General features: G+C 42.3%; 1 protein-coding gene across 2 annotated transcripts in view; it reads left to right on the top strand.

The window, feature by feature from the left end:
• The first annotated feature begins 461 nt into the window (after positions 1 to 461).
• Positions 462 to 17,242, top strand: part of Ccdc112 (coiled-coil domain containing 112) — a 32,744-nt gene continuing 15,963 nt past the window's right edge. For both annotated transcript variants that reach the window (XM_042264308.2, XM_015996427.3), the window contains exons 1-2: positions 462 to 686; positions 12,648 to 12,757. In XM_042264308.2, coding sequence (XP_042120242.2) covers positions 570 to 686; positions 12,648 to 12,757 — 227 coding nt within the window. In that variant the 5' untranslated portion in view covers positions 462 to 569. The remainder of the gene's footprint in view (positions 687 to 12,647; positions 12,758 to 17,242) is intronic.

Below are 17,242 nucleotides of genomic sequence, written 5' to 3'. Positions count from 1 at the left end.
GCAGAATAACATGTATCCCTAGAATTCCACCACATGCTTTATCGTTTACTAAGTTTCATCGGCACTTACAGAAATAGAAAACAGTTCTATCGTATGAAAAACACATATGTTCGTATAACACGAATACAATTTAAAGGAAGACAGTGCATTTCTCAGCAGTTAACGGGCGTGGGCGAACAGAACAGACCACCAGCACAAGGAAAGCTCATATAAATACAAAACTGCGCCACACCACCCCAAGTCCACCTTGCCCCCCAAGCCAGGTCTGGTATCTTCATCTCCATCCCACAAGCCGGCGTCGGCCCCGCCCCTTCCGAGCTCCGCCTTTAACTCTGTCCTGCCCTGCGCTTCCACGGGCGTTCTCAGCAGCCACGCCCCGGCACAGCCCCGCCCTCGAGCTGCCCGTCCCCACCTAACCACGCCCACTCAAGCCACGCCCCCGGGGCTGGGCGGGGCCGGCTTCGCGCCCCGCCCGAGTGGTCCAGCAGTTGGGAGCCGTCGGCGGCGCGTGGGTGAGCGCCCACTGGAGCGGATCTCGCGCGGAGGTGCGGGAGTCTCGGCGAGGGAACATGGCGGCCCTGACGACCGTGGTGGTGGCGGCGGCGGCCACGGCAGTTGCCGGGGCGGTGGCGGGGGCAGGCACGGCTGCGGGGACCGGCGTGGGAGCGGCGCCGACGCCGCAACAGGTAACGGCGGAGGCTCGGGCCTTGCTCTCGGGCGAGCCTGGCGTTTGATGGCACTGAAGAGCCAGGGCGGGCGGTGCTTTGGGTTCTGGGGTCGGGCCTCAGTGGACGCCCCGGCCGTCGCTAAGGGACTCCCTTTCTTCAAAAATGGGAGCCAGTGATGGGAGCTCTGGATATTAAGTCGGCAGTGACCCAGGGCTCCAAGCAAGCTGGCTTGGAGAGAGTCTGAGCACCAAGAGATTGGGTCTGCTGATTGCATCGGTGCAAGAAGGGACTTAGAGGTGTTTGCCAAGATGGGGGTCTTAAGGACCCCATCTCTGCAGGGTGGCATGGGAATCTTCCGTTCAGATGACCAGACCCCTTTTTCTGCATGGGAATCTTTCGTTCAGATGATCAGACCCTTTTTTCCTGCTTCAGTCTTTCTCTATAGCACTTAATACCACAGGCTATGTTCCATATTTTATTCCTGTTTTAACATTATCTTTCCGCCTCCATGGAAATGAAGGGTAGGAATTTTTGGAAGCTTTAGTCTATTGTATTACTAGCTCCAAGGACTGTGCCTATTGTGTGCCCAAGACGGTGCCTTCGCGATAGTAGGCACTTACTAAATATTTGTGGTTCAGTCGAGACGTGAAGGAAAGCTACCGTGAGCCAAGGACTGGCTCCATCTTCCTTTTCTAAGGGAATATGGTGTTCTTTCTAGTATGAAGTTAAGGAAATCCCATGTAGTGGAAGATTTTCTTGCACATCCTTTGTTTTTCTCCTCATTCTCTGTATCTATATAACCCCCGAAATAACATATTTTAAGATGAGGTATAAAATAAAAATTTAAAATCGGTTATGTAAAATGCTTTAAGTATGTATTTTAAAAACGCATGGCCATTTGGTCGTGGTACATCCCTGTAATCCCAGCATTCAGAGGCAGGGGTGGGAATGTCAGGAGTTAGAGGCAGTACCAGCTGCACAATAGGAACTTTTCTAAAAAACAAAGCAACACAAACAAACAAATACCAAAAATAAAAGATAGTCTGATGCCAGTGGTTTAATCATGTTGAATGTCTTGTCCATGAAAACTTTCTGCCACATTGTAATTCAACATGATTTCCCCACCTATGTCTATATAGCCATGTTATACATGCTGATGTACCTTTCTTACCAACTTCCTAATGCTCTTATTGCCATACACTATCGTGATTATGCTTCGGTGATTCCCAAATATTGTATTTCCCTTTACAGGGGGTTGGATCAGAATGTCCTGTGGATCTATTTCACTGTATGACATTAAGTAATTCCTGGATACATCTTTGGTTGTCACAGTGGGCAGGATGTGCTACTAACTACTAACTACTATTACTACTAAAAGGTGCTATTAACACCTAGTAGAGACGGGAAGACAGTCCCCCAGTGAAAAATTACCTGTTTGGTAATGTCAATATATTGAGATTGAAAAACTCTAAAATATATAGCTCATAGCTGAGAGTCACAGCAGTGATGCGGTAGAATTTCTCGAGAACATTAAGGGTTTTGTTTTTTGTTTTTGGTTTGTTTTTCTTAGTTAAAATAGGGGCTTGGAAGATGGCTCCATTGGTGAAGTGCTTGCTGCATACCTTTGAAGACCTGAGTGTGTGGCTGGGTGCTCCAGCATGCACCTGCAGGCCCAGTGCTGGAGAGTTGGAGGCAGATCCCTGGGGCTTGCTGGCCAGCCAGCCTCGCCAAATCAGTGAGCTCCGTTCAGTGAGAGACTTATCAAGATGAATAAATAAATAAATAGATAAACAAATAAGGTGGAGAGCAATTAAGGAAGACAGCTGATGTCAACCTCTGACCTCTTCATGTATGTGTACCAACACATGCAGCACATACATGTGAAAGAGTTAGAATCATTGATGTCCTATGTTGTGATGTTTTGGACAAGCCTATGTGTTGTCTGTCCTTCATACTCCTCCTAATGTCTCTGCCACCACGCACACACACTTACACATACTAAACCTGTACCCTAACACTGAACTTCAGTATTTGTCAGATGATTTATGAATATCTGTACTAACCCTAAAACCATGACTGTTTTCTGGAGAAGAGATAATTTTATCATGATAGTCTGATGATACTAGGAATCTCTACCAAAAGATCTCAAGTTCCTGTCACTAGAGTTCCCTTAACAAAATACCACAGATGGGGGACTTAACAGGAATTAATCTCTCCACTCCTCTAGAGGCTTGATGTCTAAAATGTAGGTGCTGTGAGGATTAGTTTCCTGTGGGTTTTTCTTCCTGTGTTCTTGCTGCTTCATATGTTCTTTGCTCTATGTTCATGCAGGGAGAGAGGTCTCTGGTGTCTCATAGAATACTTTACGCACAGTCCATAGGATATGGAATGTTATACATTTCTCACCTATTATGAAAAGTAAAATTATCTGTGATTTTTAATATTTCTGTATTATACGTTCCTATTCTCTCGGAGCCTTAAGTTACATAGTAGTTTCCTCTAAAATAAAACACTCCTTCCTAGAGAGAAACTCATTAAGTCCCAGATGTTCTAAAGGAAGGTAACATGGAAGATTTTTAAGATTTCAGATATGGGCTGGAAAGATGGCTCAAAGGTTAAGAGCACTTGTTCTTTAAGAGGAAGGCTGGGTTTGATTTCCAATATTTCCATATGCTGACTCAAAACCATCTCTAGCTGCAGTTCTGGGAGATCCAAATCCTTCTGGCCTCTGCAGATACCAGTCATATACATGATACACAGACATACATATAAAATAAAAGTAAATTTTAGAAAAAAGAAAAGACTCCAGATGTTCTAAAGAAAGGTTCCCTAAGAAGGAGGAAGTAGACAACTCAGAAGCTTCAAGAAGTTCCTGAAATTGATCAAATGCACTAGGGTCCTCCCTCCCTAAGCTTATATAAGCAGGAAGGACTGCTGAGAGGCACTCTCAGACTAGCCCAGGTTCCTAGAAGAGGTAGATAAGAGAAGTACCTTGAAAGAAGCAGAGACCAGCTGTACCGCCTGGAAAAGTTACCATCCAGTTGAGTTGCCTGCAGGCTGTGCAGTGAGCACCAGGTTTCCACTTTTGTGAGCTGTCACTCATGCTGGGGTGGGCTTTGGTGATGCAGCTGTCTTTGAGTTGTTTCTTCTGTAAGTCACCCCTTACCCTTACTCTTGTAAGTAACCCCGATACTTACTTACAAGTAAGCCCCCATTTTTGAAGAATAACACTATCATACTAGTGGTTTTGAACCAGGTGTTACACCACACACAGGGCTCCGTGTCCTTTGTTTTGGTTCCAGTGGACTTCCCTCTAATGACCTGAATGTTATGTCTCTTGGCTGACTGGGATAGTCCCTCAATAATAACTACATTCCATGGGACCTAAGAGATGGCTCAGTGCAGAGTTACTTTTCTGGAGGCCCAAAGTTTGGTTCCTAGCCCCTACATTGGTGGTGTACAACCACCTCTAACTCCAACTCCAGGGGATCTGATGCCCTCTTCTGGCCTCTGAGGGCACCTGCATACAAATCTCTGTCTCACACATGCACACACAATTTAAAAATGTTTAAAAGTTAAAAACAAAATGTACATTCCAGATTTCTCTGATTTTAAATGTCTTCAAAGTGAATTTCCTGTAAAAGTCATGTACATGTACAGGGCTGTATATATATGTCCAGGTGTGCAAGGCTGAGTAATGATCTCCAAGGCTCTGTACATCCTAATTTCCAGTACCTGTGAGTATATAACTTTATATCATAAAAGAGACTTGGCAGATGTGATTAAAGACCTTAAACTGGGAAGATGACCCTGGATTATCTGAGTGTACCCAGTGTCACCCCAAAGGTCGTTTTAAGGTAGGCAGGGAAACCAGAGTTTGTAGGAAGCACTATGACAGAGCAAGAGAGCAGTTGTGTGAGGAAAGGGTCCTGAGCCAATGAATGAAGGCAGCTTCTCAAACTGGAAAATGGAAATGATTCTCCCTGGAAGCCTCTAGAAGGACAAAGCCCTGCAAGATACCTTAAGTTAATTAATATTTTAGTGAACAAATTATATACTTATGTGCCTCAGTTGATAAATGTATATAGTATATAATTATTAAATCAAGTTAATTAATGTATCCATTCCATCATTTTTTTTTTAGTCAGACATTTGGAAATTTATCTTTCATTTTGAGTCAACTTACTGTACCAAACTCCAAACTTCCTCCATGTACTAGGTACCTCTCATTGCTGTGACAGAATACCCAGGACAAGTTGAGAGATGTTTATTTGGACTCATGGTTTGAGGGGTTACTATCTACTGAGGAGGGAAAACAAGCCGATGGGGGTGTGAGGCAGCTGGTCCCATTGTGTCCATGGCCAGGAAGCAGAGAAAGATGAATGCTGGACTGGGCCCCTTGTCTTTTTCGTCAATCCAGACACCAGCCCATAGAACGACGCTGCTACCCACATACTGACTAGTACAGTTGACCAGCAGCTGCTCATTCCCTTCCTCTCCTCCCTCCCGTTTCTGGTAACCATCTCTCTACTGTCGTTTTCTATGAAATCAGCTTTGTTAAAGAATCTCCATATGATAAGATCATGTGGTATTTGTCCCTATGTGTTTGGTGTGTTACACTTACTATAGTGTTCTTTAGGTTCACACCGTGACTTAGACCTGATTTGCAGAACTCTCAGAGGTTAGGTTGGTTGTGGTTCAGTCACTACTGTGTGCAATTTCTGGTTAGTTTGTTATGGTGGTAACCGAAAGCAGGAAGAAAGACTTGAGAAGGCCTTCATCTTTGTCTGACTGGAGTGCCATGCCGGCAGAGGGAAAAGCTGAGATGGAGTGTAAGCCGCTGGCCTTAGTGTTGAATGTGTGCTGATACAGGGTACTGATATCTTCCCGTCCCCAACAGGATAGAAGAACTCATTGGCTCAAAGTAGCCAGGAGAGTTTCTGATCACATTAGCAGACAGCTAAGCTAGCCAAGCAGAGCTTAGAGTGCCACATGAGACAAAGATAAAGACTTCACAAAATTAGTTCACAAGTTGAATAAACATACAGCAACAAGACAAACTCCAGAAGCCTCACTTTCGGCTTTTGGCTTTGCCCCAGCGTATTGTGTCCATTTCTTAACAGAAACAAATTATGAACTGTAAAGAAACAAAGTACAATTCACATCTAGGGAGGAATAAAGCAGTAGATGAAGGCTAGATATTGGATGTGCTGGACAGGCTTTATATTCATTAGACTGGGTTTTTTGTTTACTTGTTTGTGTACTTTGAGATGGATACTTGCTGTGTTGCTCAAGCTGATCGAAAACTCATGAGTTCAAGTATCCTTCTGGGCTGGCCTCCAGAGCTGCTGGGACTGCAGATGCCCTGCCATGCACAGCCTTCATCATCTCTATTCAAAGGACTGAAGGGAATCCTACCTAACGAAGTTAAAAAAAAAAATAGAACACACAATAGAACAGAGAGAGAGAGAGAGACAGAGAGAGAGAGAGAGAGAGAGAGAGAGAGAAAGAGAGAGAAAGAGAGAGAGAGAATCAAATCGCACACACACACAGAGACAGACAGACAGACAGACAGAGAATCAAATTTGGGGGGTTAAAAAGTGCAAGAACTCACAACTTCACCAGAGAGATCCAGCCCATGCCGGGTTTAGCTGGAAGAAAAAGAAATCAGCAGACTTGAACATAGGTCAGACAGATTACACTGTCTGGAAAACATGATGATGAGGAGGACAGTGAATGCAACACTGTTGGGTGGCTCAGTTTGTGACGATTAAGACGTGATAGGAACCATTCCCACTGCGGAAGACCAAGAAGCACTGTGTGAAGTAGCAACTAGGGGCCAGGCTGTGATCTTCAGATACCTGCCCTAGTGGCCCACTTCCACCAGTTAGTTCCCACCTCCTAAAGGCCCCACAGCCTCTCAAAATAGCATCACCAGCTAGTGAACAAGCATTCAAAGCATGAGCCTGTTGGAGCCATTTCAGATTCAAACTGTAACATTCCACTCCTGGCCTTCAAAATTCACATCCATCTCATAATGCAAAATGCATTTAGTTCAACTTCAAGAGTTCCAATCCTGTTCAAAAGTTGAACTCCATAGTCTGTTGAGACTCAGGGCAATCTGTTAGCTTGGAGCTTATGAAGTTAAAAATAAAGTTTCTCTTAGCATACAGTGACACAGAGTAGACATTCCCATTCCAAAAGGGAATAATGGTGGCTCAACTGAGGAATAGAACCAAAGCTAGACTGAAAGCCAGAGGGCCAAATGTTAAATATTTTGGCTCCATGGTCAGCATCTGGGGCATGGGGTACCATGATTTGAGGTTCAGTGGGGTTGGGTAGCACTACCTCTCCACTCTGGCCTCTTTCTTGGCATCTAGCTTTCTTTGGTGGATATTCCACATTCCTATTGTGTACAGCATCTTTGTGTCTCTCTTATAGCTTAGGCTTCAATCTCAACGCTTCATACATTTCTCTCCATGGACTCCTGGAAGGGCATCTGACTCTGTTACATATTGTCTGTCCCCTAGGCCTCTGGAATCTTGTTGACCTTGTAACTCTTGTAGTCTCTATACTTGCAGACAGCATCCTGTGGATGATGCCAAGTACTGCCAGTAGTTCAAGCATTTGCCAGATCCCCCTGGACTGTGACTGCAGTGGTGTCATAAATTTTGTCAGCTTGACACAAACCTAGACATACCCAGGAAGAATTGCTTTCATCAGATTGGCCTGTGGGCATGTCTGTGAGGGCATTTTCTTGATTGCTAATTGATGGAGAGTCCAGACCACTGTGGGCAGTGCCATCCCTAGGCAAATAGAAGAAAGGTAGCTGAACCTGAGTCAGGGGTAAGCTAGTAAGCAGCATTCCTCCATGGTCTCTACTTGAGTTTCTAACTTGACTTTCCACCGTAAATATTCAAGAATCCCTGAACACTGTTTCAGTCCTTTTGTTGTTGGTTGCTGTAATAAGATTCTTGAGGCTGAGGCTAAGAAGAGATGGCTTGACCTGCTCAACATTTTATGAAGGCCCAGAGCTTTCTAACAACTTGATTGATAGTAACATTTGTGGGAGGAAGGGAGCATTCAGTCACATGGTGAATAAATATAGAGAGACAAACGCTAAGTACAATAGCTGTACTAGAAAAGCTCTACAGAGGCAGGGGAGATGGCTCAGTAGGTAAGAATTTTGCTGCCCAAGCATGAGGATCTGAGTTCAAATCCCCAGCACTCATATAAAAAGCTGGGTGTAGCTATATGCACTTACAACCCCAGCACTATAAAGGGCAGAGACAGCATTGCTGGGGATTTCTAACCACTAGTCTAGATCCACACTCAGTGGGAGATCCTCTCTCAAAGAAATAAGGTGGTGAATGATAGAGCAGGGCATCTGATCTTCTCTGGCCTCTGTACACATGATGGGGCACACATCACACCACACACACACACACACACACACACACACACACACACACACACACGCACACACACACCAAACAAACAAACAAAACCAGTTAATTAAAAGCCAACAACATTGAAAATTCATGTGGAGAAATGTAGGAGACCTAAAACAATATTTTTTAAGGAATGCTATTGAGTTGCTCATAATTGTTAATTTCAAATTGCTACAAAACTACTATAACTATAGCCATAACCAAATGTGGTACTGGCTTAAAGCTAGAGTTGAAAACCAGATCTACTTGTGACTTTCAGCAAATGCACTAAAGACAGTAAGAAAAGAGCTCTTTTAATAGTTGATATTGGGCCAGTTGGAGAATCACACGGCAGTTCAGTTTCTACCCGTGCTGTGTGCATGAATTATCGAAGACTAGATCAGAGACCTTGGTGTTAGAAGTTAGACCAGGCACAAGTCTTTATGGCATTCAGTTGGACGAATGTTCCTTCTGTGTGACACACAAAGCCTGAGCAACCAAAGCTCAAGGAAGATCAGGTAGACTCTGTCAGGGTTAGCGGCTGTTCTTCAGTGGACATTGTCAAGAAAGTGAAGGGGCTGAGGGCTAACTCAGTGGTTAAGAATGTGCTTAGCATGTGCAAGGACATGGCTTCAATTCCTAGTATCAGAAGTGTGTGTGTGTGTGTGTGTGTGTGTGTGTGTGTGTGTGTGTGTGAGAAAAGAATGACTAGTCAGAATGGGAGAAAAATATGGAAATTATGTATTGATCAAGAGCAAAACTGCAACTTTAGCTTAGATGTTGAATTGGCTTTTATTTACAATTCATGAATTGGGGGCTGTTTCCTATGCTATTAAGTAAAAATAGAACAATAGGAAAACACATTGTTTAACATCAGGTTAAACATCAGGTTTTTCTTGTATGGCCTCTTAATAATGCTGTTGTTTACAACTTAATTAGAAAACCATGCATTTTCTGCCAAAAACTAAAGTAAGAAGAATAGTAGTGACTAGACTGCCTTTAAAAGGTGATGAAAAGATATCCAACGTTATTGGCCATCACAGTATAATCAAAACCATTCTGAGAGGAACTGTGATGTGTAACTCTTGCTGTGGGATAATGCCCTTGTACACTGGTTTAATAAAATGCTAATTGGCCAGTAGCCTGGCAGGAAGTATAGGTGGGGCCAGCAGAAGAGGTGAATGCTGGGAAGAGGAGAGCAGAATCAGGAGTCACCAGCCAGACACAGAGGAAGTAAGATGACAAGGCAGAACTGAGAAAAAGTATCAAGCCACGTGGCTGAACATAGGTAATTATGGGTTAATTTAAGTGTAAGAGCTAGTCAGTAATAAGCTTGAGCTAATGGCCAAGCAGTTATAATTGATATAAGCCTCTGTGTGTTTACTTGGGTCTGAGCAGTTATGGACTGGGCGGAACACAGGAAAACTTCTGACTACAAACTCTGTGATAGAGTGTTTGCCTCACACACCCAATGCCCTGAGTTTGATCTCCAGGACCCAAATAAAAAACACTGTGAGGTACTAGTTTATACCCACTAAGGTGGCTGTAATGAAAAGGACGAGCAATAAGAAGTGTTGGTGAGGATACAGAGAAATTAGAACCAGCACATATTAATAAAATAGTTTATTAATACCTCTGTTTTGAATCATTGGCAATATCAAGAAAAGGAATAGAGGACTCAGAGTGGGGGAGACTGTCAGTCATATATGAATATAAAATAAGGGATTATATTCAGAATGCTTTAAGAATGATTCCAAATCTACAATAAAGAGGCTATTTAAGTTTGATAATAAGAAAGTAAAAAAAATTACCATATGGTCCCATATTCTATAGCTAAATGTATAACAAGATTTAAAACATTTTTACATTAAAACTTATATGAAATATTTATAGTAGCATTATTCCTATTGGCCAAATAGTAGTAATTACCCAGTTGTTCATCAGTTGATGAGTGATGAGTAGGCAAAGGAAAGGTAAGTCCATATAATACAAAGTTAATTAAAGGTATAGGGTGGGCTAGGAAGATGGCTCAGTGGGAAAGTGCTTGTAGCATAAGTATGACAACCTGAATTTGGGTTCTCCAGCACCCATGTGAAAGCCAGGCATAACAGTGGATGTCTAACTGTAGGGCTGGTAGGGCAAAGACAGGAGGATCCCAGGGGCCGGCCATCCAGCCAGTGAGTTAAAGTCAATGAGTGACCTTGACCCAGAACTTAAGGTGGAAACCAGTAAAAGACACCAGGTACTTACCTCTGGTCTCCACACGTATGATTGCATTTAGACATGTGAACATGTATACACTGCATGCATACCCACACAAAAGGAATGAGATATAGATCCATAGACTAATATGAGAAAGTCTTAAAACGTGCTAAGTGAAATAAGCCATTCAGAAAAGACTATGTTGTATAAGCCTATTGATCGAAAATAGTCAAATTCGTAGAGTTAGAAAACCAGGAGCTGAGAGAAGGCCTCATGAGGGAGAGACTGCTAATGCTGTGAGTTTATTTTGGTGTTCTGAAAATATTCTAGAGCAACACAGTGTTGTTGTTGTATAACTTCATGAATATCTAGAAAAATCACTAGATTGCCAGCACTCTTAATCAGTAATGTTTTATGGTATATGAGCTCTCATTTTAAACCTCTGTTCCTGGGCCTAGAATTGTAAAGCCTTGTTTGCTTTCTCCTCTTCTCCCACACCCCATTTCTCAGCAGCTCCTCCTGCTCATAATTACCTTGGAGATACACTTTCTTCCTTTTCCTGTTTCCTCTTCCCTGCCCACGTAGTTGTCACACTCTCACACCTGGCCTGTACTACTCTGTTATCTTCTTCATGGCTCTCCCTGCTTCTTGTTGTGCTTCGCCCCATCACCACACTTCCTACCAATTTATTATGTCCAAACAACAGCCAGACACAATCTCTTAAAGAACTAAGTATGGCAGAACTCCCTGAGCATTTTCTCCGCATCAACCCCACTGCCTGAGAAGTTTTTGTCAAATTTATTTTAAAGTATGTGCATGTGGGGTGGGGTATGGATGTAGGTACATGCACATGAGTGCAGGTGTCCACAGAGGCCAGAGGCCTAGGGTCCCCTGGAGCTAGAGGTACAGATGGTTGTATGCCTCCCTTAGTGGGTGCTGGGAATTGAATTTAGGTCTTCTGCTGGAGCAGTATGCACTCTCTCTCAACTGCTAAGGCATCTCTCTAGTCCCTTTATGAGAAATTTTATGTGACATGGAGTATGTAGGTATATAAAACAGGCCTCCAAATCACTTACTGACAGTAAATCATAAAGAAATTTATTTTAAAACAGTTATTTGATATACACATAATTTTACCATTTATTAATGAAAGCAAATTTGTATACTAATAAGGTTGTAAAAAGCTGCATTTCTCCTTTGTTTTGGAGGTAGGTTTGAAACACCTCAGGAGGAATTCTGGGACCACTGCTTTGAAGGCTGTTCTCCCAAGGGGCACCTCTCCCCGTCCCCAAGTTCTCAAGGCGGCCCTCTCTCATTCTCACTCACCCTTCAAGACCCCATCCTGTTTAATCTCCATTTGTGTGTCAGCTTCCTTTCCTGACGGACTGAAGCCCTGCTGGTACCGTCTCTCTTACACTGAACAGCACAGATACACTCTTCAGTAAAATCCCCTGTGACCTAAAACACCTGTGTGTCTGGCACATGCCTACCTATCTATTCTCATCTCTAACCACCTTTGCTAATCTTTTGCCAAAATTGTCTTTTCTCTGCCAGCCAGTCTTTCTGGCCTCAAAATTTGTAAAGCTCGTCCCTTGACTTAAGCATGTTCCCTTCTGATTGTACAATGCTTGTCTCCCTTTCTCCTTTGATGTAAGCCTTTCAAATAGACCCTTGTGGGTGTTCTAACAGAAAATGCAAGCGCCTCCACCTCAGCCTCTCTTTCCGTTCTATTTATCCCAGTTTCTGGTGTTTGTTTTGTTTTTGCCTGCTTTTTATTGTTTTTTTTTTTCTTTTCTCTTTAAATCTGTTTTCCCTCAAGAGACTTGAAGACACTGGATCATGCTGGTGTAGAATCATGCTTCCTTGCTGGTACCTGTCAGATTACAGTGTTCAGTTTATGATGATAAGTGACTTGTGAATAAATTACATCTTTTTTTTTTGTTTGTCTTTTTGTAAACAATCCCTGAACACATTTCATGCTCAACTTAGCATTTTAGGATAGACTTTGTTTTGTCTGTAGAGTATATTTTTATCTGTGTGAATATTTGCCTGCAAGTGTGTGTGCATACCATGTGCATGTCTTGTCCCTGCAGAGGCCAGAAGAGGGTATCAGAACTGGAGTTACAGACAGTTACAAGATGTCATGTGGGTGCTAGGAACTGAACCCCAATTCTCTCTAAGAGCATTAAGTGCTCTTAACCACTAAGCTATCTCTCTAGCCCCCAAAATATGTTTTTTAAAAAATCTGGATTGACCACATGCTTATCTCCAGAAAACTGCTAATGCTTTATTACTCTAGACATCCCCTGCCACTTTTATCCCTATGATACTTTTGTTTCTTATGCAGAATGATGGTGGCTTTAGTACTTCAGGCGGAAGTCGTCAAAACTGGAAGCAGAAAGTTAGTCGGATGAAGAAAGCAGAATTCATACGCACAGCAGAAAAATTAAAGAATCAGTGAGTATAAGAATTTTGTCTTCCAATAACATCAGTAGCTATTTTATAATGAGCAATCTAAAATCAATATAACTGCATCTTCGCCAGTCTCACATTGCTAGGAAACTTCTGTTCAGTAGCCTGACAAAAGAAGGAGGGGGCTGTGAAATGCACAAATAGTCTATTTAATATAAATTAACTAGACGTGAAAAAGCTTCACTTTTTTCATATTTTATTTTTATCATTTTATATTGGTATATTTTAAGGAAAACAAAATAATAATGTCTATATTTTGTATATCAAATAACAGATTGAATACACTTTATTCTACAATTTAGGTAGGCACTTTATGAATATTTTTGAGTGAAGATTATAGAGAATAAGCATCTAAGTATCTTCTCATAGTTTATGAAGTTGGAAAATGATTGATGTAGGGCCAGGCCCTTCCCTTTCATTCCTGCCTCCCCACCATTTTCCCTCCTTACAACATGTGATTCTTGCTCTCTTTTTTCAACCCACTGAGTTCATGTAGTACTGCCTCTATACTCATGGGTACAGGTTCATCTATTGAAGCTTGTGTAACTTTTCAGGACCTACATCCTGGGAGAAAACTTCATCTCTCTCCTCCAGGAGCCATTAGTTGCCAATAGCTTTCCAGCCAGAGATGGGACATCATTCGTGACAGACTGGGATTTTGGCTGGCTTGGTCTTATACAAGTATTGTGTAAGCAGTCAGAGCTCCCGTGAGTTCATGTGTGCAATATCTGTGTCATGCCCAGCAAATAATGTTTCACTGAAGACATCTACTTCTAGTGCTTATAATCCTTCACTTACGTCTTCCTCAGTGATCCCCCAGCCTTGGGGAGAAGGTTGTTAAATTGATGTCCCATTTACATCTGAGCATTCTGCAGTCTCTTAATCTCTGTGTGCTGATCACTTGTGGGTCTCTGTGTCAATCTCTGCCTACTGAAAAAAAAAGGCTTCTCTGGTAAGGGTTGAAAGATACACTGATCTATGAGTATGAAGATAAGAACTTGGCAGAGGCAGTTTAATACTATGTTCATTTAGCAGAATTAGAGCATTAGGTCCTCCTATAAGTCCTCTGATGTAGCTAGTCATGGGTTTTGACCTAGTTAAGAGTACCTCACATGAGTTCTGTATTATGTAGAAGGCTTTAAATACAATCAGAAAGTAGTTGGTTTCTCCCATAAAATTGATCCCACTATTGTATCATACCAGGCCAATTCTTATTGTAGATCATAGGATTCATAACTGAGAAATATTACTAAATACTTTTTTTTATCTCCCAGTGATTAGCATGCTGTCTGTCCTAGTTAGGGTTACTATTGCTGTGATGAAACACCATGACCAAAAGTAACTTGAGGAGGAAAGGGTTTATTTGGCTTATACTTCCACATCACTGTTCATCATTGAAAGAAGTCAGGAGAAGGAACTCAAGCAGGGCTAGAACTTGAAGGCACAAGCCGATGCAGAGGCCATAGAGGAGTGCTGTTTACTGGCTTGTTCCCTCTGACTTGCTCAGCCTGCTTCCTTATAAAACCCAGGACCACCAGCTCAGAGGTGGCCCCATCCATAATAGACTGGGCCCCCTCACATTAATCTCTAAGAGAATGTCCTTTAGGCTTGTCTGCAGCACAGACCTATGGAGGCATTTTCTCTATTGAGATTGCCTTCTCTCAGATGATTAGCTTGTGTCAAGTTGACATGAAACTAGTCAGCACACTGTCTTAGTTATTTTTTATTGCTTTGATAAGACACCATGACCAAGGCAGCTTATGGTTTCAGACGATTATAGTCTGATCATCATCTTGAGGAACATGGCAACAGGCAGGTAGGTGTGGCACTGGAACAATAGCTGAACATCTTGTAGGAAGCAGAGAGAGAGCACTCTTGGAATGGCATGAATCCTTTGAAACCTCAAAGCCTGCCACTAGTGACACACCTCTTCCAAAGAGGCCACACCTCCTAATCCTTCTCAAATAGTTCCACTAACTGAACCCAGTATTCAAATATATGAACTTGGGGTCCATTCTTATTCAGATCACTACCTTCCACTCCATGGCCCCCATGGGCTTGTGGTCATATCATAATGCAAAATACATTTAGTCTAATTTCAAAAGTCTCCATGGTCTTTCACAGTATCAACACTGTTTAAAAGTTCCAAGTCTCTTCTGAGACTCAAGACAATCTCTTAATTATAACACCCTGGCTTTAAAGTTCCTGCTAAATGATTAGGTATTATTCTACTAGGTCTACCTTTGTAAGTGACTTGGCCTTTTCCTGTTGCAGCTTTTAATACCTTTTCATTGTTCTGTGGTTTTTGTTTTATTATAACATGCACACGGAGTTTCTTTTCTAGTCTTGACTGAGTTCTTTCAGTCTCTTGTATGTAGGTAGGCCTCTTTTTCTCCAGGTTTGGGAAATTTTCTCCTGTGATTTTATTGAAAATATTCTCTAGGCCTTCTCCTTTTCTATGCCCATAATACAAAGGTTAGGTCTTTTCATGGTGTCTTAGAGCTCTCCCTCCATTTTATTTATTTTAAAAAAAATTTGATCATTCACCTTCATTGAGTGATCCCATTTCTGCATCTTGTCTTCTAGCCCAGATTTTCTGTGTTCTACATGATCCATTCTACTGGCCGGTCTTTCCACTGAAGTTGTTATTTGGGTTATGAGCTTTTTATTTAAAGCATTTTTTTTCCAGTTTGTGTTTTCTTCAGTAATTCTCTTTGTTGAGTTACATTTTTGTGTCTTGGAATGACGTTCAGCTCTCTGATTTTGCCCTCTTGGGCACAGTCATGTCTTCTCGGAGTTGTTGGAGCATACTCATTCTTCTGAATGCTTTGTCTGGAAGTTCTTTCCGTATGTTTGCAGTAGGTGCCATTATTGGGGGACTAGTGATTTGTGGAGGAGGCATGATGTCTTCAGTTTTCAGGCTGTTTCTGTTTCATGTGCATTTGGCGTTAGTTTGTTGGTTGAGTCTTTCCTTTTGTCTGTCTCTATGTCTTTCTCCCTTTCTTTCTCCTAGAATTTTTTCTTTTTAAAATTCCAGTCCCCCTTTTTCCTTTCAGTGGTGGCATTTGCAATGTTCAGTGGAGAGAAACTGAGTCATAGAAGGGTTGAGGTTCTGTTTCCCTCTGTGGGACTGGTATACGGGGCTGGCGGCTCCATCTCAACTCTTCTTCGGAGGGTCAGGTGTTGTTCTGTGTCTGTGTGGGCCTCTTGCCTGGATCTATAGCTTTTGCTGTGGGTTGTGGAACTCTCCACATGCCTGGGGGCCTCACCCCGAGTCAAGTCTGGTCCTGACCCTGGGTCCACAGCTTCTGCCAGGAGATGTGGAGCTTCTTGAGTGAGAGCCTATGGGTCTAACCTGGAGTCAGATCAGGTTCCCACACCAGATCCACAGCTTGCACTGAAGCTGCTGGGCATAGAATGTAGGGCTCTTACCTGCCATCCTCAGCTACTTAAAAGCTGTGTTTCTCTGGAGCAGTGCTGCTCTGGAGTAAAAACCACTGGAACATGTGGATTTGATCCCACTGAAGAAGGCAGTGAGTGGTTTGGTGAGGATACTGTGCCCTTTAGCTATTTTTTAATGATCTTTTAATTAATTATCCCCTGGTTTCTGTTCCTCTCAGGTCTGTTCTGTACATTGTAAGATTTACTTACACTTATTTCAAATTGTTTATCATACAGTCCACGTCTTTTCCCTTAAACAGCGGTATTTACCGAACATTCATTGTTGTCTGCAGCATCAAAATATTAATAGTACATTTTGAAAATCTTTCTGTAATGTTTCTAGTCCATGAATAGCAAAATGTAACTATTATTGCATATCTTGTATCCACAGCAGACATTTCTGTTTGGTTACAGTAGTGTCTCTGATGCCCAATCAGACCTCGCTAGGATTCCCAGCCTTGACAGGGCTTTGGGAGCAATTCTCTCTCTGTTAGAGTTGCTATTTGGATGAAATCCTTTCAGCTTCTCTGTTACCTTACCTCTTCTCACAAACAACAAAGGCCCCGGAACACGTGCACAGAGACAGTCCCCGGCCCGCAGAGCCTGCTGCAGTTTCATCCATTTCTCCCAGTGTGGTTGTCAATATAAACCTTTTCTCTGTGCTGCAAGATGGAAAACTGGGAAACTACGGAGAGCATGCCTCTCAGGTTGTGTCCAGCGATGCTGCTGGCTAGAGACATCCTGCTACATACTCGATTCAAGAGTGGAGGGTAAATATTCATATTTAGCTTGTGGGAGAAGGAAAACAAACATTGAGAAAATTGATTTCTTTGCCAACTTAAAAAAATAAAGCCTCCTCAATAGTATATTTTATTTTGTTTTGTTCTAATTGAGGGCGGTAACTCACAAGTAGAACCTCATAGCCAGAGGCTTCTGTATTTTCAAAGGAAATATGTAACAGTTCAAATTACAGTTGGTTAAAATTGAACTTAACTAGTGAGTCCAATTTTAGCTAATATTAGCTAATAT

The sequence above is a fragment of the Peromyscus maniculatus genome, chromosome 19 (assembly GCF_049852395.1).
Source record: "Peromyscus maniculatus bairdii isolate BWxNUB_F1_BW_parent chromosome 19, HU_Pman_BW_mat_3.1, whole genome shotgun sequence".
NCBI classification, from domain to species: Eukaryota; Metazoa; Chordata; class Mammalia; order Rodentia; family Cricetidae; genus Peromyscus; species Peromyscus maniculatus.
Note: the sequence above shows the minus strand (reverse complement) of the source record. Positions and strands in the feature narration are given on the sequence as shown.